Here is a 22648-nt window from a genome sequence, read left to right on the forward strand (position 1 = left end):
TCCCTCTCCCTTCTCGTCCCCTCTTTTCCCTCTCCCTTCTCTTCCCTCCTTCTCCCTCTCCCTTCCCTCCCCCCTTCTCCCTCTCCCTTCTCTTCCCCTCTTTTCCCTCTCCTTTCCCCCCTTCTCCCTCTCCCTTCCCTCCCCTCTTCTCCCTCTCCCTTCTCTTCCCCTCTTCTCCCTCTCCCTTCTCTTCCCCTCTTCTCCCTCTCCCTTCCCTCCCCCCTCTCCCTTCCCTCCCCCCTCTCCCTTCCCTCCCCCCTCTCCCTCTCCCTCTCCCTTCCCTCCCCCTTCTCCCTCTCCCTTCTCTTCCCCTCTTGTCCCTCTCCCTTCCCTCCCCTCTTCTCTCTCTCCCTTCTCTTCCTCTCTTCTCTCTCTCCCTTCCCTCCCCCTTCTCCCTCTCCCTTCCCTCCCCCCTTCTCCCTCTCCCTTCCCTCCCCTCTTCTCCCTCTCCCTTCCCTTCCCTCCCCCTTCTCCCTCTCCCTTCTCTTCCCCTCTTCTCCCTCTCCCTTCCCTTGTCTCCCTCTTCCCACTTCTCTACCTCTTCCTCCTCTTCCTCTTCTCTCCCTCCTCTGTCTCTGTTTTCTCTGTTGAGATCATTTCCTTTTGAATTTCTAGCCAGATGTAAAAGGTTCCTGTTTTGATTAATTTAATAGAGTGAGTTAGATGTGCTCTATACCAAATTAGTATACCCCCTGAGTCCCTTCCCTGTTTCATACCTGGTAGTTTGGTGGATGGGACTACCAGCTCTCTGTAACCTAGAGGGCAACCAGTGGGTCTGTCTCCTCTATACCACCCACCTGGTAGTTTGGCGGATGGGACTACCAGCTCTCTGTAACCTAGAGGACAACCAGTGGGTCTGTCTCCTCTATACCACCCACCTGGTAGTGTGGTGGATGGGACTACCAGCTCTCTGTAACCTAGAGGACAACCAGTGGGTCTGTCTCCTCTATACCACCCACCTGGTAGTTTGGTGGATGGGACTACCAGCTCTCTGTAACCTAGAGGACAACCAGTGGGTCTGTCTACCTTATACCATGTTTCTTCTTGGATGACAATGTCTGTATTTCTCATTTCTAATTTCTTTGATGAAGTCCAGGTTCCTGCTCTTTGGCCCAAAGGCAGATGACCTCAGGCCTTGGATATTCCAGGATGATATAGTGAAGGCTTTTAAATCAAAGTTTATTCATGCGCTTACTGACAGGCAATAGTGCAAAAAATGTATTAGGTGAACAATAGTTAGGTAATTAAATAAAACAACAGTAAAAAGACAGTCTATATACGAGGCTATAAAATTAGCGAGGCTACATACAGACACCGGTTAGTCAGGCTGATTGAAGTAGTATGTACATGTAGATATGGTTAAAGTGACTATGCATATATGATGAACAGAGAGTAGCAGCAGTGTAAAAAGAGGGGTTGGCGGGTGGTGGGACACAATGCAGATAGCCCGGTTAGCCAATGTGCTGGAGCACTGGTTGGTCGGGTCAATACCCCAAGGAATTGCAACTCAATATTAGGAAGGTGTGCCTGATGTTTTGTAGTACACTACTTCTGACCAGATAGATGGATAGATAGATATAGATATATAGATATATTTATGCTTATTTATTTTCCCTTGTGTACCCTTAACCATTTGTACATCGTTGCAAAACTGTATATATACGTAATATGACATTTGTAATGTCTTTATTGTTTTGTAACTTCTGTGAGTGTAATGTTTACTGTTAATTGTTATTGTTTATTTCACTTTTGTATATTATCTATCTCACTTGCTTTGGCAATGTTAACACATGTTTCCCATGCCAATAAAGCCCCTTGAATTGAATTGATAGAGATAGAGATAGATATAGATAGATATATAGATAGATAGGTAGGTAGATATATAGATAGATAGGTAGATATATAGATAGATATAGATATAGACTTTGGTCGGGAGCTGAGGTGGGCTGTAATGCTGGCTTCTCTGCGGGGGTGGCCACCTCTCTAGTGGGGTTGTTCTCTGTCACACGCCACCCCCCTCAACCTCTCCTTCAGCAGTCTGATCCTCTCTTCTAGTGCTCTGTTCCTCTCCTGCTCCATCTCCTGTTGAAGTTGTCTCACCACAGGCCAGAGTGCAGATACAGTTGAAGTCGGAAGTTTACATACACCTTAGCCAAATACATTTAAACTCAGTTTTTCACAATTCCTGACATTTAATCCTAGTAAAAAATCCCTGTCTTAGGTCAGTTATGATCACCATTTTATTTGAAGAATGTGAAATGTCAGAATAATAGTAGAGAGAATGATTTATTTCAGCTTTTATTTCTTTCATCACATTCCCAGTGGGTCAGACGTTTACAGACACTCAATTAGTATTTGGTAGCATTGCCTTTATATTGTTTAACTTGGGTCAAACTTTTCGGGTGGCCTTCCACCAGCTTCCCACAATAAGTTGGGTGAATTTTGTCCCATTCCTCCTGACAGAGCTGGTGTAAATGAGTCAGGTTTGTAGGCCTCCTTGCTCACACACACTTTTTCAGTTCTGCCCACAAATGATCTATGGGATTGAGGTCAGGGCTTTGTGATGGCCACTCCAATACCTTGACTTTGTTGTCCTTAAGCCATTTTGCCACAACTTTGGAAGCATGCTTGGGGTCATTGTCCATTTGGAAGACCCATTTTGCGACCAAGCTTTAACTTCCTGACTGATGTCTTGAGATGTTGCTTCAATATATCCACATAATTTTCCCTCCCTCATGATGACATCTATTTTGTGAAATGCACCAGTCCCTCCTGCAGCAAAGCACCCCCACAACATGATGCTGCCACCCCCGTTCTTCACGGTTGGGATGGTGTTCTTCGGCTTGCAAGACTCCACCTTTTTCCTCCAACTATAACGATGGTCAAAAACATCAGAACTCAAATACTTGAATCAGTAATAGAACCCATTGCCCTTTATGGTTGTGAGGTCCGCTCACCAACCAAGAATTCACAAATTGGACAAACACCAAATTAAGATTCTGCAAGCAGAATTCTGAAAAAAGATCCTCTTTGTACAATGTAAAACACCAAATAATGCATAAAGAGCAGAATTAGGCCGATACCCGCTAATTAACAAAATCCACAAAAAAAGATATTAAATTCTACAACCACCTAAAAGGAAACGATGCTCACACATTCCACCACAGAGCCATAACCTACAGAGAAAAGACCTGGAGAAGAGTCCCTTAAGCAAGCTGGTTCTGGGGCTCTGTTCACAAACACACCCCACAGAGCCCCAGGACAGCAGCACAATTAGACCCAATCAAATTATGAGAAAACAAAAAGATAATTACTTGACACATTAGAAAGAATCAACAAAAAAACTGAGCAAACTAGAATGCTATTTGGCCCTAAACAGAGAGTCCACAGTGGCAGAATACCTGACCACTGTGACTGACCCAAACGTAAGGAAAGCTTTGACTATGTACAGACTCAGTGAGCATAACCTTGCTATTGAGAAAGGCCGTCATAGGCAGACATGGCTCTCAAGAGAAGACAGGCTATGTGCACACTGTCCACAAAATGAGGTGGAAACTGAGCTGCACTTCCTAACCTCCTGCCTAATGTATGACCATATTAGAGACACATATTTCCCTCAGATTACACAGATACACAAAGAATACGAAAACAAATCCAATCTTGATAATCTCCCATATCTACAGGGAGAAAAAACACAGTGTGCCATCACAGCAGCAAGATTTGTGACCTGTTGCCACAAGAAAAGGTCAACCAGTGAAGAACTATTCAAACCACATTGTAAATATCACCAATATTAATATTTATTTAACTTTGGATTGGAGTCAACCTGTGTTAAATTCATGGACATGATTTGGTAAGGCTCACAACTGTCTATATAAGGTCCAAAAGTTGACAGTGCATGTCAGAGCAAAAACCAAGCCATGAGGTTGAAGGAAATGTCCGTAGAGCTCAGAGGCAGGATTGTGTCGAGGCACAGATCTGGGGAAGGGTACCAAAACATTTCTGCAGCATTAAAGGTCCCCAAGAACACAGTGAACTCCATCATTCTTAAATGGAAGAAGTTTGGAACCACCAAGTCTCTTCCTAGAGCTGGCCTCCCAGCCAAACTGACCAATCAGGGGAGAAGGGCCTTGGTCAGGGAGGTGACCAAGAACCCGATTGTCACTGACGGAGCTCTAAAGTTCCTCTGTGGAGATGGGAGAACCTTCCAGAAGGACAACCATCTCTGCAGCACTCCATCAATCAGGCCTTTATGGTAGAGTGGCCAGACGGAAGCCACTCCTCAGTAAAAGGCACATGACAGCCTGTCAGACCATGAGAAACAAGATTCAGACCCTGGAGAGGAGGGGGAGAGAGGGGGACCAGAGAGGATGAGGAGAGAGGGGGACCAGCGGATGAGGAGCGAGGGGGACCAGAGGATGAGGAGAGAGGGGGACCAGAGGATGAAGAGAGAAGGGGACCAGAGGAGAGGGAGAGAGGGGGACCAGAGGATGAGGAGAGAGGGGGACCAGAGGATGAGGAGAGAGGGGTACCAGAGAATGAGGAGAGAGGGGGACCTAACGGCTAAACTGAGAGCCGAACGGCTGGGCTGAGAGCCGAACGGCTGGGCTGAGAGCAGAAAGGTGGAGGAGGAAAGGGAAAGTGACCCAATAGCCCTTAACCCAATCTCTGGCTTCCTAGGCAAGAGAGTGTCTGAGCTGCTGAGTAGAAGGGTAGCAGGGAAGGGAAGAAAAGAGGGAAATTAATCTCTCTACTCTGACTCACCCTGGGCATGGTCTCTTTGGTGAACGTAAGTGTTACGTTAGCACAGCTGTTGTCGTGGTAACCGGAGCTGGGGTGGCATTTGTTGGGCGGTGGAGAGGAGGGGTGGCACTCCCCCTGACCCAGACACGGTCGGATGAAACACTGCTCCTCCCTGATTGGTACACAGCTCTGACCAGACAGACACCCGACCCCACCTCCTCTGCTACCGTGGCCTTTAACCCCCCCGCTGACTCGGCAGGACCTAAGACCACACCACATCTGAAATCAATCAATTAAAGAATCAATCAATACATCACGTCTGTAAAACCAAAATATCTAAATGTGAGATACAGGAAAGACACATTCAAGACACCAGGGTTAAAAAATTACAGTGACTTTCCCAACATTGCCAGGTTTTCTAGGATTCCCAATCCCAGGTCCCTCCCTGATAATTCCCCTCTGAATCCAGGAATCCCAATCCCAGCTCCCTCCCTGATAATTCCCCCTGAATCCAGGAATCCCAATCCCAGCTCCCTCCCTGATAATTCCCCCCTGAATCCAGGATTCCCAATCCCAGCTCCCTCCCTGATAATTCCTCCTGAATCCAGGAATCCCAATCCCAGCTCCCTCCCTGATAATTCCCCCCTGAATCCAGGAATCCCAATCCCAGCTCCCTCCCTGATAATTCCTCCTGAATCCAGGAATCCCAATCCCAGCTCCCTCCCTGAATCCAGGAATCCAAATGCCAGCTCCCTCCCTGATAATTCCCCCCTGAATCCAGGAATCCTCCAACTGGGAACTCTAATGAGGACTTCTGGAAAACCTGGAATTTTTTGGGGAAAGGTAGCAGAGTTTTGCAGCCCTCTAAGATACATCTACAGTTGAAGTCGGAAGTTTACATAACACCTTAGGCAAATACAATTAACCTGAGTTTTTCACAATTCCTGACATTTAATCCTAATAAGAAATCCCTGTTTTAGGTCAGTTAGGATCACCACCTTATTTTAAGAATGTGAAATGTCAGAAGAATAGTAGAGAGCATGATTTATTTCAGCTTTTATTTCTTTCATCACATTCCCAGTGGGTCAGAAATTTACATACACTCAATTAGTATTGGGTAGCATTGCCTTAAATTGTTTAACTTGGGTCAAACGTTTCGGGTAAGTTCCCCACAATAAGTTGGGTGAATTTTGGCTCATTCCTCCTGACAGAGCTGGTGTAACTGAGTCAGGTTTGTAGGCCTTCTTGCTCACACACACTTTTTCAGGTCTGCCCACACATTTGCTATAGGATTGAGGTTAGGGCTTTGTGATGGCCACTCCAATACCTTGACATTGTTGTCCTTAAGCCATTTTGCCACAACTTTGGAAATATGCTTGGGGTCATTGCCCATTTGGAAGACCCATTTGCAACCAAGCTTTAACTTCCTGACTGATGTCTTGAGATGTTGCTTTAATATATCCACATCATTTTCCTCCCTCATGATGCCATCTATTTTGTGAAGTGCACCAGTCCCTCCTGCAGCAAAGCACCCCCACAACATGATGCTGCCACCCCCGTGCTTCACAGTTGGGATGGTGTTCTTCAGCTTGCAACCCTCCCCCTTTTTCCTCCAACTATAACGATGGTCATTATGGCCAAACAGTTCTGATTTTGTTTCATCAGACCAGATGACATTTCTCCAAAAAAGTACGATCTTTGTCCCCATGTGCAGTTGCAAACCGTAGTCTGGCTTTTTAATGGCAGTTTTGGAGCAAGGACTTCTTCCTTGCTGAGTGGCCTTTCAGGTTATGTCGATATAGGACTTGTTTTACTGTGGATATAGATACTTTTGTACCTGTTTCCTCCAGCATCTTCACAAGGTCCTTTGTTGTTGTTCTGGGATTGATTTGCACTTTTCACACCAAAGTACGTTCATCTCTAGAAGACAGAACGCGTCTCTTTCCTGAGCGGTATGACAGCTGCGTGGTCTCATGGTGTTTATACTTGCGTACTATTGTTTGTACAGATGAACATGGTACCTTCAGGCATTTGGAAATTGCTCCCAAGTATGAACCAGACTTGTGGAGGTCTACAATTTTATTCTGAGGTCTTGGCTGATTTCTTTTGATTTTCCCATGATGTCAAGCAAAGAGCCACTGATTTTGAAGGTAGGCCTTGAAATACATCCACAGGTACACCTCCAATTGACTCAAGTTATGTCAATTAGCCTATCAGAAGCTTCTAAAGCCATGACATAATTTTCTGGAATTTTCCAAGCTGTTTAAAGGCACAGTCAACTTAGTGTATGTAAACTTCTGACCCATTGGAATTGTGATAGAGTGAATCATAAGTGAAATAATCTGTCTGTACACAATTGTTGGAAAAATTACTTGTGTCATGCACGAAGTAGATGCCCTAATCGAATTGCCAAAACTATAGTTTGTTAACAAGACATTTGTGGAGTGGTTGAAAAACACATTTTAATGACTCCAACCTGAGTGTATGTAAACTTCAACTTTAGGTAAAGGTAAGAGTTTATAGTTTGTTAACAAGGTAAAGGTAAGAGTTTATAGTTTGTTAACAAGGTAAAGGTAAGAGTTTATAGTTTGTTAACAAGGTAAAGGTAAGAGTTTATAGTTTGTTAACAAGGTAAAGGTAAGAGTTTATAGTTTGTTAACAAGGTAAAGGTAAGAGTTTAGATACGTACTCGAGTACAGACAACCTTCCCATTAAAGCACTGGCATGTGTTGCAGTCCTCATCCCACTTGGCTAAATCAGGGGTGACACGACTGTTCCCTGCGCACGGTCTCCCTGTCACTGGAACACACATACACAAGACTTACATGTCATCTCTACTGACTGTGTGTGTGTGTGTGTATGTGTGTGTGTTTTGTAAACATTGGTTATAACATGGTTATAACTATAATATTGATATCATGGATGGTCAGTCCTGTATATCCTCATAACATGGTTATAACTATAATGTTGATATCATGGATGGTCAGATCTGTATAGCCTCATAACATGGTTATAACTATAATGTTGATATCATGGATGGTCAGTCCTGTATAGCTTCATAACATGGTTATAACTATAATGTTGATATCATGGATGGTCAGTCCTGTATAGCTTCATAACATGGTTATAACTATAATGTTGATATCATGGATGGTCAGTCCTGTATAGCCTCATAACATGGTTATAACTATAATGTTGATATCATGAATGGTCAGTCCTGTATAACCTCATAACATGGTTATAACTATAATGTTGATATCATGGATGGTCAGTCCTGTATAGCTTCATAACATGGTTATAACTATAATGTTGATATCATGGATGGTCAGTCCTGTATAGCCTCATAACATGGTTATAACTATAATGTTGATATCATGGATGGTCAGTCCTGTATAGCTTCATAACATGGTTATAACTATAATGTTGATATCATGGATGGTCAGTCCTGTATAACCTCATAACATGGTTATAACTATAATGTTGATATCATGGATGGTCAGTCCTGTATAGCTTCATAACATGGTTATAACTATAATGTTGATATCATGGATGGTCAGTCCTGTATAGCCTCATAACATGGTTATAACCATAATGTTGATATCATGGATGGTCAGTCCTGTATAGCCTCATAACATGGTTATAACTATAATGTTGATATCATGGATGGTCAGTCCTGTATAGCTTCATAACATGGTTATAACTATAATGTTGATATCATGGATGGTCAGTCCTGTATAGCCTCATAACATGGTTATAACCATAATGTTGATATCATGGATGGTCAGTCCTGTATAGCCTCATAACATGGTTATAACTATAATGTTGATATCATGGATGGTCAGTCCTGTATAGCTTCATAACATGGTTATAACTATATTGTTGATATCATGGATGGTCAGTCCTTGCATTCATAGCTCTGTTCAGGCCCGTCCCTCAGCATCCATAACTCTGCTCAGGCCCGTCCCTCAGCATTCATAGCTCTGTTCAGGCCCGTCCCTCAGCATTCATAGCTCTGTTCAGGCCCGTCCCTCAGCATTCATAGCTCTGTTCAGGCCCGTCCCTCAGCATCCATAGCTCTGTTCAGGCCCGTCCCTCAGCATCCATAGCTCTGTTCAGGCCCGTCCCTCAGCATCCATAGCTCTGTTCAGGCCCGTCCCTCAGCATCCATAGCTCTGTTCAGGCCCGTCCCTCAGCATTCATAGCTCTGTTCAGGCCCGTCCCTCAGCATTCATAGCTCTGTTCAGGCCCGTCCCTCAGCATTCATAGCTCTGTTCAGGCCCGTCCCTCAGCATTCATAGCTCTGTTCAGGCCCGTCCCTCAGCATTCATAGCTCTGTTCAGGCCCGTCCCTCAGGTTTTTACCAAATCAGAGGTTGTTTCATCCCCCTCCCCCCCCCCCCCCCCCCCCCCACAGTGATTGACAGCTGCACGGTTGCCGTGGGATCCAACAGTACCCCTGGAGGGGAGCGGTACATCTCCTCCAACGTGTGTGGGCCTCACGGACGCTGTCGGAGCCAGGCTGGAGGACAGTTCAGCTGTGACTGTCAGGAGGGCTTCAGAGGCACATACTGTCACGAGAGTAAGACATGACAAAGAGCATTCATAGAGGGTTCATAGGCCTACATAGACCTGCATAGACCTACATAGACATTACATTGACCTGCATAGACATTACATTGACCTACATAATGTGCTTGACATTTTCTGTATTGACTAACCTTCATGTCTTAAAGTAATGATGGACTGTCGTTTCTCTTTTCTAATTTGAGCTGTTCGTTCCATAATATGGACTTGGTCTTTTACCAAATAGGGCAATGTTCTGTATACCACCTCTACCTTGTCACAACACACTCTTCCTATCCCTTTCCCCTCTCTCCCCCCTCCCCCCCCTCTCTCCTTCTCTCCCCCCCTCTCTCCCTCTCTCCCCCCTCTCTCCCCCCTCTCTCCTTCTCTCCCCCCCTCTCTCCCCCTCTCTCCCTCTCCCTCTCTCCCTCTTCTCTCCCTTTCCCCCTCTCTCCACCTCTCTCACCCTTTCCCCCCCTCCCCCCTCTCTTCCTTTCTCCCCCTCTCTCTCCCTTTCCCCCTCTCTCCACCTATCTCTCCCTCCCTCTCCCCCCCTCTCCCTCCCTCTCTCCCCCCTCACTCCCTCTCCCCCTCTCCCCCCTCTCTCCCCCCCGCTCTCCTTCTCTCCCCCCCTCTCTCCCCCTCTCTCTCTCTCCCTCTTCTCTCCCTTTCCCCCTCTCCACCTCTCTCCCTCTTTCCCCCTCTCTCCCCCTCTCTCCACCTCTCTCACCCTTTCCCCCCCTCCCCCCTCTCTTCCTTTCTCCCCCTCTCTCTCCCTTTCCCCCTCTCTCCACCTATCTCTCCCTCCCTCTCACCCCCTCTCCCTCCCTCTCTCCCCCCTCACTCCCTCTCCCCCTCTCCCCCCTCTCTCCCCCCCGCTCTCCTTCTCTCCCCCCCTCTCCACCCCTCTCTCTCCCCCCTCTCTCCCTTTCCCCTCAGATATTAATGATTGTGAGAGCAGCCCGTGTGGTACTGGAGGAACCTGTATAGATAAAGTCAGTGTGTACCAGTGTATCTGTGGAGACGGCTGGGAGGGGGACCACTGTGAGATCAGTAAGTGCACTGTTTTTTATGTTTAGAAAAATGTAGACCAGCCACCTGGCAGGCAGGCAGCACTACCACTAGACCAGCCCCTTGGCAGGCAGGCAGCACTACCACTAGACCAGCCCCCTGGCAGGCAGGCAGCACTACCACTAGACCAGCCCCCTGGCAGGCAGGCAGCACTACCACTAGACCAGCCCCCTGGCAGGCAGGCAGCACTACCACTAGACCAGCCCCTTGGCAGGCAGGCAGCACTACCACTAGACCAGCCCCCTGGCAGGCAGGCAGCACTACCACTAGACCAGCCCCCTGGCAGGCAGGCAGCACTACCACTAGACCAACCTCCTGGCAGGCAGGCAGCACTACCACTAGACCAGCCCCCTGGCAGGCAGCACTACCACTAGACCAGCCCCCTGGCAGGCAGGCAGCACTACCACTAGACCAGCCCCCTGGCAGGCAGGCAGCACTACCACTAGACCAGCCCCCTGGCAGGCAGGCAGCATTACCACTAGACCAGCCCCCTGGCAGGCAGGCAGCACTACCACTAGACCAACCTCCTGGCAGGCAGCATTACCACTAGACCAGCCCCCTGGCAGGCAGCACTATCACTAGACCAGCCCCTGGCAGGCAACACTACCACTAGACCAACCTCCTGGCAGGCAGCATTACCACTAGACCAGCCCCTGGCAGGCAACACTACCACTAGACCAGCCCCTGGCAGGCAGCACTACCACTAGACCAGCCCCTTGGCAGGCAGGCAGCACTACCACTAGACCAGCCCCCTGGCAGGCAGGCAGCACTACCACTAGACCAGCCCCCTGGCAGGCAGGCAGCACTACCACTAGACCAGCCCCCTGGCAGGCAGGCAGCACTACCACTAGACCAGCCCCCTGGCAGGCAGCACTACCACTAGATCATCCCCCTGGCAGGCAGCCCTACCACTAGACCAGCCCCCTGGCAAGCAGCACTACCACTAGACCAGCGCCCTGACAGGCAGGCAGCACTACCACTAGACCAGCCCCCTGGCAGGCAGGCAGCACTACCACTAGACCAGCCCCCTGGCAGGCAGCACTACCACTAGACCAGCCCCCTGACAGGCAGCACAGAAGGTTTGCTGTGTCTGTCAGCGTAGTGTCCAGAGCTTGGAGGCGCTACCAGGAGACAGGCCAGTACATCAGGAGACGTGGAGGAGGCCGTAGGAGGGCAACAACCCAGCAGCAGGACCGCTACCTCCGCCTTTGTGCAAGGTGGAGCAGGAGGAGCACTGCCAGAGCCCTGCAAAATTACCTCCAGCAGGCCACAAATGTGCATGTGTCTGCTCAAACGGTCAGAAACAGACTCCATGAGAGTGGTATGAGGGCCCGACGTCCACAGGTGGGGGTTGTGCTTTACAGCCCAACACCGTGCAGGACGTTTGGCATTTGCTAGAGAACACCAAGATTGGCAAATTCGCCACTGGCGCCCTGTGCTCTTCACAGATGAAAGTAGGTTCACACTGAGACAGACGTGCCAGTCTGGAGACGCCGTGGAGAACGTTCTGCTGCCTGCAACATCCTCCAGCATGACTGGTTTGGCGGTGGGTCAGTCATGGTGTGGGTTGGCATTTCTTTGGGGGCCCGCACAGCCCTCCATGTGCTCGCCAGAGGTAGCCTCACTGCCATTAGGTACCGAGATGAGATCCTCAGACCCCTTGTGAGACCATATGCTGGTGTGGTTGGCCCTGGGTTCCTCCTAATGCAAGACAATGCTAGACCTCATGTGGCTGGAGTGTGTCAGCAGTTCCTGCAAGAGGAAGGCATTGATGCTATGGACTGGCCCGCCCGTTCCCCAGACCTGAATCCAATTGAGCACATCTGGGACATCATCCACCAACGCCATGTTGCACCACAGACTGCCCAGGAGTTGGTGGATGCTTTAGTCCAGGTCTGGGAGGAGATCCCTCAGGAGACCATCCGCCACCTCATCAGGAGCATGCCCAGGCATTGTAGGGAGGTCAATCAGGCATGTGGAGGCCACACACACTACTGAGCCTCATTCGTAGAGCAGGGTTTGACAACTGGAGGCCCACGGTGCATACGTAGAGCAGGGTTTCCAAACTGAAGGCCCACGGTGCATACATAGAGCAGGGTTTCGCAGCTGGAGGCCCACGGTGCATACGTAGAGCAGGGTTTCCCAACTGGAGGCCCACGGTGCATACGTAGAGCAGGGTTTCACAACTGGAGGCCCACGGTGCATACGTAGAGCAGGGTTTCCCAACTGGAGGCCCACGGTGCATACGTAGAGCAGGGTTTCCCAGCTGGAGGCCCACGGTGCATACATAGAGCAGGGTTTCCCAACTGGAGGCCCACGGTGCATACGTAGAGCAGGGTTTCACAACTGGAGGCCCACGGTGCATACGTAGAGCAGGGTTTCACAACTGGAGGCCCACGGTGCATACGTAGAGCAGGGTTTCCCAACTGGAGGCCCACGGTGCATACGTAGAGCAGGGTTTCCCAGCTGGAGGCCCACTGTGCATACGTAGAGCAGGGTTTCCCAGCTGGAGGCCCACTGTGCATACGTAGAACAGGGTTTCCCAGCTGGCGGCCGGGTGATTTTCCTTCTGTTGTTGGACATGAAAGACGTTAACTTCTTGACGCTACCCTTCCCGTAAATGGGATCATTTTCGTCAGCAATCGCTGAATAGCATAGCGGTCAAATAATATTACTACAAAATATTCATATTCATGAAATCACAAGTGCAATATTGCAAAACACAGCTTAGCCTTTTGTTAATCCACCTGTCGTCTCAGATTTTGAAATTATGCTTTACAGCGAAAGCAATCCAAGCATTTGTGTAAGTTTATCGATAGCACAGCATAACATTATGTACACTAAGCATTAAGTAGCTAGGTCACGAAAATCAGAAAAGCAATCAAATTAATCGTTTACCTTTGATGATCTTCGCATGTTTTCACTCACGAGACTGACACAACAAATGTTCCTTTTGTTCCATAAAGATTATTTTATACCCAAAATACCTCCGTTTGTTTGTCGCGTTATGTTCAGAAATCCACAGGAAAGAGCGGTCATGACAACGCAGACGTATATTCCAAATAATATCCTTAATGTCCACAGAAATATGTCAAATGTTTTTTATAATCATTCCTCAGGTAGTTTTTAAAATATATATTCGATAATATATCAACCGAGTGTGTAGCTTTTTCAATAGTACCGGGAGGAACAATGGCCGCTTTACTCTATAGCGCAAAACTCACCCTGAGCGCCCCCACCTATCCACTTACACAATGTGATCTTTCACGCTCATTTTTCAAAATAAAAGCCTAAAACTATGTCTAAAGACTGTTGACACCTTAGGGAAGCCATAGAAAAATGAATTTGGTTGATATCCCTTTAAATGGAAGATAGGCATGCATAGGAACAGAGAGGTTTCAAAATAAGAGGCACTTCCTGATTGGATTTTCCTCAGGCTTTTGCCTGTAATATCAGTTCTGTTATACTCACAGACAATATTTTTACAGTTTTGGAAACTTTAGAGTGTTTTCTATCCTAATCTGATTATATGCATATTCTAGTTTCTGGGGCTGAGAAATAGGCAGTTTCAAATGGGTACGTTTTTTAGCCAAATACGAAAATACTGTCCCCTACACGCAAAAGGTTAAAACAGCAGTAAATTAGCTGCAAGTGATACATTGTTAATCTGTTCCCGCCATAATAGAGAGATCGTATACACATTTAAGCCAGGTTTGAAATGTTATGTTTTAGTCAAATATTATATCTGTTTGGGATTCTTGCAGTCAATTTGCAGTCTAGTATTTATTTAAAATTATGTTCTGGCTCCCTCCTCCCCCATCAGCTCCAGATAATATTGGCCTGTGGCTGAATCTAGTTAATGATCCCTGATGTGGAGCTGGTTTGACTCTGCCTGTCCTCTCTCTCGCTCTCCTCCTCCCCCCTCCTGCCCCTCTCCCCCCTCCTGCCCCTCTCCTCCTCCCCCTCTCCCTCTCCTTCTCCTTCTCCTCCTTTCCCTCTCCTCCTCCCTCCCCTCTCTCCTTCTCCTCTTTTCCCTCTCCTCCCCCCTCCCCCCTCCCCCCTCTCCCTCTCCTCCCCCCTCCTCTCCCTCTCCTCTCCCTATCCTCCTCCCCCCTCTTCTCCCTCTCCCTCTCCTCCCCCCCATCCTCTCCCTCTCCTCCTCCCCATCCTCTCCCTCTCCTCCTCCCCCATCCTCTCCCTCTCCTCCTCCCCCTCTCCATCTCCTTCTCTCCCTCTCCCTCTCCTCCTCCCCCCTCTCCATCTCCTCCTCTCCGTCTCCTCCTCCCTCCTCTCCTTCTCCTCCTCCCTCATCTCCCCCTCTCCTCCTTTCCATCTCATCCTCCACCCTCCTCTCCCTCTCCTCCTCCCCCCTCTTCTCCCTCTCCTCCTCCTCCCCCTCCCTTCTCTCCCTCTCCTCCTCCCCCTCCTCTCCCTCTCCTCCTCCCCCCTCCTCCTCCCCCCTCCTCTCCCTCTCCTCCTCCCCCTCTCCTCCCCCCTCCTCTCCCTCTCCTCCTCCCCCTCTCCTCCTCCCCCCTCTCCCTCCTCCTCCTCTCCCCCTCCCTCTCCTCCTCTCCCTCTCCCCCTCCTCCCCCCTCCTCTCCCTCTCCTCCCCCCTCCTCTCCCTCTCCTCCTCCCCCCTCTCCCCCTCCTCTCCTCCTCTCCTCCAGATATAGATGACTGCAGCACTAGTCCATGTCATAACGGAGGAACATGTCGAGACCTGGTGACTGATTTCTTCTGTGAGTGTATGAACGGCTGGAAGGGGAAGACCTGCCACTCCCGTAAGAACACAGTCTCTCTCCTCCCATTCTTTCTGTTCTACAATCACCCATGTCTATTTTTTATTTCACCTTTATTTAACCAGGGAGGCCAGTTGAGAACAAGTTCTCATTTACAACTGTGACTTGGCCAAGATAAAGCATAGCAGTGAGACACAAACAAAAACACAGAGTTACACATAACCAAACATACAGTCAATAACACAACAACACAGAGTTACACATAACCAAACATACAGTCAATAACACAACAACACAGAGTTACACATAACCAAACATACAGTCAATAACACAACAACACAGAGTACCACATAACCAAACATACAATCAATAACACAATAACACAACAACACAGAGTTACACATAACCAAACATACAATCAATAACACAATAACACAACAACACAGAGTTACACATAACCAAACATACAGTCAATAACACAACAACACAGAGTTACACATAAACAAACATACAGTCAATAACACAATAACACAGAGTTACACATAACCAAACATACAGTCAATAACACAACAACACAGAGTTACACATAACCAAACATACAGTCAATAACACAATAACACAACAACACAGAGTTACACATAAACAAACATACAGTCAATAACACAATAACACAACAACACAGAGTTACACATAAACAAACGTACAGTCAATAACACAATAGAAAAAATCTATATACAGTGTGTGCAAATGGAGTAAGGAGGTAAGGCATTAAATAGGCCAATAGTTGTGAAGTAATTACAATATAGCAAATTAACACGGGAGTGATAGATGATGATGTGTAAGTAGAGATACTGGGGTGCAGAAGAGCAGAAACACAAAACGTGCTGATGGGTGGAGGTATTCACCCAGGTGTGTGTGTGTGTACTGTATATGTGTGTGTGTTATGAAAGCTTGGTTTTAATCATGTGTGTGTCTCCAGGTGAGAGCCAGTGTGACGAGGTTACCTGTAACAACGGAGGGACATGTCATGATGAGGGAGACACCTTCCAGTGCAAGTGTTCCCCTGGATGGGAGGGGGCTACCTGTAATATAGGTGAGTTAGTCTGGATGGGAGGGGCTACCTGTAATATAGGTGAGTTAGTCTGGGTGGGAGGGAGGGGGCTACCTGTAATATAGGTGAGTTAGTCTGGATGGGAGGGAGGGGGCTACCTGTAATATAGGTGAGTTAGTCTGGATGGGAGGGGCTACCTGTAATATAGGTGAGTTAGTCTGGGTGGGAGGGAGAGGGCTACCTGTAATATAGGTGAGTTAGTCTGGGTGGGAGGGAGGGGGCTACCTGTAATATAGGTGAGTTAGTCTGGGTGGGAGGGAGGGGGCTACCTGTAATATAGGTGAGTTAGTCTGGGTGGGAGGGAGGGAGGGAGGGGCTTCCTGTAATATAGGTGAGTTAGTCTGGGTGGGAGGGGCTACCTGTATTATAGGTGAGTTAGTCTGGGTGGGAGGGAGGGAGGGAGGGGCTTCCTGTAATATAGGTGAGTTAGTCTGGGTGGGAGGGGCTACCTGTATTATAGGTGAGTTAGTCTGGGTGGGAGGGAGGGGCTGCCTGTAATATAGGTGAGTTAGTCTGGGAGGGAGGGGCTACCTGTAATATAGCTGTCCCCTCCTCCCTCCCCTGGCTCTAGACCAATAGGCACTAACCAGGCTGTTAGGATTTTATTTCAACTCATCTAATAGGACACACTTGCTTTCGCTTCTTTGTTGCACAATGTTTTTAAATGTTTAGCTGAATTTGACCCAGATGAACTAATGCTACTGACCCACCTCTCATCCTCCTTTAGCTAAGAACAGCAGCTGTCTTCCTAACCCCTGTCAGTACGGGGGAACCTGTGTGACCAGCGGGGACTCCTTCACCTGCGTCTGCAAGGAGGGCTGGGAGGGAGACACCTGTAAACAGAGTGGGTATACAACACAGGTCTTCTGTCCTACCTGTTCTATCACTCCCTGTGTTCCCTGCTTAAAGGAAGATGGCCTTGAGAATGGGGGAGGGGTGGGGCTTATGGTTGGGGATGGGGGAGGACGGATGGTTGTGGATGGGGGAGGGTGGGGGGCCTTATGGTTGGGGAGGGGGGAGGACGGGGCCTTATGGTTGGGAGGACGGGGCCTTATGGTTGGGGAGGGGGGGGGGGGGAGGGGCGCCTTATGGTTGTGGATGGGGGAGGGTGGGGGGCCTTATTGTTGTGGATGAGGGAGGGGGGGCCTTATTGTTGTGGATGAGGGAGGGGGGGCCTTATTGTTGTGGATGAGGGAGGGGGGGCCTTATGGTTGTGGATGAGGGAGGGGGGGCCTTATGGTTGTGGATGAGGGAGGGGAGCCTTATGGTTGTGGATGGGGGAGGGTGGGGGGCCTTATTGTTGTGGATGAGGGAGGGGGGGCCTTATTGTTGTGGATGAGGGAGGGGGGGCCTTATGGTTGTGGATGAGGGAGGGGGGGCCTTATGGTTGTGGATGAGGGAGGGGAGCCTTATGGTTGTGGATGGGGGAGGGTGGGGGGCCTTATTGTTGTGGATGAGGGAGGGGGGGCCTTAACTCTCGCATTTTGAAATAAATGTACACGTTATTCTATAATTTAATCCAAACTGTTGGTCATCAACGGGCGTAATCGTCGTCTGCGTGGCCACGTCGCTCAAATACAACTTGGTTCTATTTATTACACTTGATCGCGCTGCAAGTCCCGTCTCTCTCATCTCCTCATTGGTTTTTAGGAGCATATACCCACATGGGTGATTGAAAGATGAACTGTCCACACTCCAGTCCAGTTGGTGGTTGTAATGCACCTTAAAGTTGGTTGCCAACCACCATATAGGAGCAGGGTTCTGGATGGGGGAGGAGCAGGGTTCTGGATGGGGGAGGAGCAAGGTTCTGGATGGGGGAGGAGCAGGGTTCTGGATGGGGGAGGAGCAGGGTTCTGGATGGGGGAAGAGCAGGGTCCTGGATGGGGGAGGAGCAGGGTTCTGAATGGGGGGAGGCAGGATTCTGGATGGGGGAGGAGCAGGGTTCTGGATGGGGGAGGAGCAGGGTTCTGGATGGGGGAAGAGCAGGGTCCTGGATGGGGGAGGAGCAGGGTTCTGAATGGGGGGAGGCAGGGTTCTGGATGGGGGAGGAGCAGGGTTCTGGATGGGGGAGGAGCAGGGTTCTGGATGGGGGAGGAGCAGGGTTCTGGATGGGGGAGGAGCAGGGTTCTGGATGGGGGAGGAGCAGGGTTCTGGATGGGGGAGGAGCAGGGTTCTGGATGGGGGAGGAGTAGGGTTCTGGATAGGGGAGGATAGGGGCGTGGGTGTATGGGGGTAGTGGCGGGGGTGTATGGGGGTAGGGGGCAGGGGTGTATGGGGATAGGGGCGTGGGTGTATGGGGATAGGGGCGTGGGTGTATGGGGATAGGGGCGTGGGTGTATGGGGATAGGGGCGTGGGTGTATGGGGATGGGGGGGGGGGTGTATGGGGATTGGGGCGGGGGTGTATGGGGGTAGGGGCGGGGGTGTATGGGGGTAGGGGTGGATAGGGGCGTAGGTGTATGGGGTGTGAGCAGGGGTGTGGGGGTATAAGCGGGGGGTGTGGGCCCTGCTCCTTGTTAGCAGGGCAAGAGGCCACGGTGTTTACACGGTAGAGTTAATAACCCAGGCCGTGTGGCGCTAAACACGACAAGACAGCACGCTAACACAACCTCTGGACACTCATGTCTCTCTCTGTCTGTCTGTCTCCCTCTCTCTCTCTCTCTGTCTCTCTGTCTCTCTCTCTCTCTCCCCCTCTCCACATGCGTGTGAAAATAACTCCTCTCTCTTTTTTCCAGATACCAACGACTGTAATCCCCACCCATGGTAAGTGGAACACATTTCCTATTGAGTCAGACAAGACAGATCAGAACAAGGTGTTCCTCTACTTTGCACCGTACCAAATATTTAAACATTTTCTATAACCTGCCAGATGGGTGGGTTCTGGCCCAGAATATTATTTCAAATGATGCCGAATAGTATTTGAACCCAGGTTTATTCTGCAGTCTGTACTGAAGTTTCTCACATGCAGGTTCTCTCTCTGTCTGTCTCTCTCTCTCTCTGCGTCTGTCTCTCTCTCTGTCTGACCAGAACATTTGAGTTCTGCATCCAAGATGGCACCCTATTCCCTTTACAGACTATAATGGTTAGGAAGGAGGACACAGACTATAATAGTTAGGAAGGAGGACACAGACTATAATGGTTAGGAAGGAGGACACAGACTATAATGGTTAGGAAGGAGGACACAGACTATAATAGTTAGGAAGGAGGACACAGACTATAATGGTTAGGAAGGAGGACACAGACTATAATGGTTAGGAAGGAGGACACAGACTATAATGGTTAGGAAGGAGGACACAGACTATAATGGTTAGGAAGGAGGACACAGACTATAATGGTTAGGAAGGAGGACACAGACTATAATGGTTAGGAAGGAGGACACAGACTATAATGGTTAGGAAGGAGGACACAGACTATAATGGTTAGGAAGGAGGACACAGACTATAATGGTTAGGAAGGAGGACACAGACTATAATGGTTAGGAAGGAGGACACAGACTATAATGGTTAGGAAGGAGGACACAGACTATAATGGTTAGGAAGGAGGACACAGACTATAATGGTTAGGAAGGACACAGACTATAATGGTTAGGAAGGAGGACACAGACTATAATGGTTAGGAAGGACACAGACTATAATGGTTAGGAAGGAGGACACAGACTAGAATGGTTAGGAAGGACAGACTATAATGGTTAGGAAGGAGGACACAGACTATAATGGTTAGGAAGGAGGACACAGACTATAATGATAAGGAGGGAGGACAGACTATAATGATTAGGAGGGAGGACACAGACTATAATGGTTAGGAAGGAGGACACAGACTATAATGGTTAGGAAGGAGGACACAGACTATAATGGTTAGGAAGGAGGACACAGACTATAATGGTTAGGACGGAGGACACAGACTAGTAGTACAGGTACAGGTAGTACTGGCTATGGTAGTACTGGTTACTGTATTACTAGTTATGGTAGTACTGGTTATGGTAGTACTGATTATGGTATTACTGGTTATGGTAGTACTGGTTATGGTAGTACTAGTTATGGTAGTACTAGTTATGGTAGTACTGGCTATGGTAGTACTGGTTTTGGTATTACTGGTTATGGTATTACTAGTTATGGTAGTACTGGCTATGGTAGTACTGGCTATGGTAGTATTGGTTATGGTATTACTGGTTATGGTAGTACTGGTTATGGTATTACTAGTTATGGTAGTACTGGTTATGGTAGTACTGGTTATGGTATTACTGGTTATGGTATTACTAGTTATGGTAGTACTGGTTATGGTATTACTGGTTATGGTATTACTGGTTATGGTAGTACTGGTTATGGTATTACTGGTTATGGTAGTACTGGTTATGGTAGTACTAGTTATTGTAGTACTGGTTATTGTAGTACTGGTTATGGTATTACTGGTTATGGTAGTACTAGTTATTGTAGTACTGGTTATGGTAGTACTAGTTATTGTTGTACTGGTTATGGTAGTACTGGTTATGGTAGTACTAGTTATGGTAGTACTAGTTATTGTAGTACTGGTTATGGTAGTACTAGTTATTGTACTACTGGTTATGGTAGTACTAGTTATTGTACTACTGGTTATGGTAGTACTGGTTATGGTAGTACTAGTTATTGTAGTACTGGTTATGGTAGTATTGGTTATGGTAGTACTAGTTATGGTAGTTCTAGTTATGGTAGTACTGGTTATGGTAGTACTGGTTATGGTAGTACTGGTTATTCTAGTACTAGTTATGGTAGTACTCGTTATTGTCGTACTGGTTATGGTAGTACTGGTTATGGTAGTACTGGTTATGGTAGTACTAGTTATTGTAGTACTAGTTATTGTAGTACTAGTTATGGTAGTACTGGTTATGGTAGTACTAGTTATTGTAGTACTTGTTATGATAGTACTGGTTATGGTAGTACTAGTCATGTTGGATATAGATATCCCCCTGCCCTTCCTAGTTTGATCTATGTCCCAAATTGCAGCCTATTCCCTACATAGTACAATTCTTTAGACCAGGCCCCATAGGGCTCTATGTAGAGGATAAGGGTGTCATTTGGGACGTAGTCTGAGAGACTTCAGTTTGACCAAGATGTTTTGATGTTGTTCTGAGACTGAACTTCTCTCTCTCCGTCTCTCTCCCTCCTCTCCTCTCACCCCTCCTATCTCACTTCTCCTTTCTCCTTTCTCACCCCTCGTCTCCTCTCCTCTCCCCCTCCTCCCCTCTCACCCCTCCTCTCCTCACCACTCCTCTCCTCTCCCCCTCCTATCGCACTTCTCTTTTCTCACCCCTCCTCCCCTCCCACCCCTTCTCTCCTCTCCTCCCTTCTCCCCTCTCCTCCCCACTCACCCCTTCTCTCCTCTAACCCTTCCTCTCCTCTCACCCCTCCTCTCCCTCTCCTCTCCCCCTCCTATCTCACTTCTCTTTTCTCACCCCTCCTCCCCTCTCACCCCTCCTCCCCTCTCACCCCTCCTCTCCTCTCCTCCCTCCTCCCCTCTCACCCCTTCTCTCCTCCCTCCTTTCCTCTCACCCTCCTCTCCTCTCCTCCCTTCTCTCCTCTCCTCCCTTCTCTCCTCTCCTCCCTTCTCTCCCCTCCCCTCTCACCCCTCCTCCCCTTTCACCCCTCCTCTCCTCTTCTCTCACCCCTTCTCTCCTCTCCTCTCACCCCTTCTCTCCTCTCCTCCCTCCTCTCCTCTCACCCCTCCTCTCCTCCCTCCTCCCCTCTCACCCCTCCTCTCCTCTCCCCCTTCTCTCCCCCTTCTCTCCTCCCTTCTCTCCTCCCTCCTCTCCTCTCCTCTTCTTCTCCTCCTCTCCAGTTATAACAGTGGGACCTGTGTGGATGGTGATAACTGGTATCGATGTGAGTGCACTCCAGGGTTCGCTGGGCCAGACTGCAGGATCAGTACGTATTAACATGGACTCTCCCTCCTCACCCACCCACTCTGGCTGAGCCGTAAGTTAGTGACTGGGTCTGGGCTGGGGCCGAGGAGAAGGGACAGTCACTCTTTTGGGCGCTGGGTCACAAACAGCCACACTGCTGGTGATTAAACGGCCAGATCTCTCTCTGCCGGTGATTACACGGCCAGGTCTCCCTCTGCCGGGTCTCTCTCTGCCGGTGATTACACGGCCAGGTCTCCCTCTGCCGGGTCTCTCTCTGCCGGTGATTAAACGGCCAGATCTCTCTCTGCCGGTGATTAAACGGCCAGGTCTCCCTCTGCCGGTGATTAAATGGCCAGGTCTCCCTCTGCCGGTGATTAAACGGCCAGGTCTCCCTCTGCCGGTGATTAAACGGCCAGGTCTCCCTCTGCCGGTGATTAAACGGCCAGGTCTCCCTCTGCCGGTGATTAAACGGCCAGGTCTCCCTCTGCCGGTGATTAAACGGCCAGGTCTCCCTCTGCCGGTGATTAAACGGCCAGGTCTCCCTCTGCC

The 22648-nt window shown here is 48.8% G+C and overlaps 1 protein-coding gene across 2 annotated transcripts in view; it reads left to right on the forward strand.

Annotated features, from left to right (window-relative positions):
- LOC110515455 (protein jagged-1b) overlaps window positions 1-22648 on the forward strand; it is a 134966-nt gene that overhangs the window by 77650 nt on the left and 34668 nt on the right. Inside the window, exons 14-20 of one of the 2 annotated variants that reach the window (XM_036956438.2) lie at window positions 9157-9321; window positions 10245-10358; window positions 15044-15157; window positions 16095-16208; window positions 16954-17070; window positions 18960-18987; window positions 22036-22121. In XM_036956438.2, the coding sequence (XP_036812333.2) occupies window positions 9157-9321; window positions 10245-10358; window positions 15044-15157; window positions 16095-16208; window positions 16954-17070; window positions 18960-18987; window positions 22036-22121 (738 nt within the window). The remainder of the gene's footprint in view (window positions 1-9156; window positions 9322-10244; window positions 10359-15043; window positions 15158-16094; window positions 16209-16953; window positions 17071-18959; window positions 18988-22035; window positions 22122-22648) is intronic. The other variant, XM_036956439.2, reaches the window with a different exon arrangement.

The sequence above is a fragment of the Oncorhynchus mykiss genome, chromosome 20 (genome assembly GCF_057628025.1).
Source record: "Oncorhynchus mykiss isolate SJ-2025 chromosome 20, ASM5762802v1, whole genome shotgun sequence".
In the NCBI taxonomy this organism is placed as follows: Eukaryota; Metazoa; Chordata; class Actinopteri; order Salmoniformes; family Salmonidae; genus Oncorhynchus; species Oncorhynchus mykiss.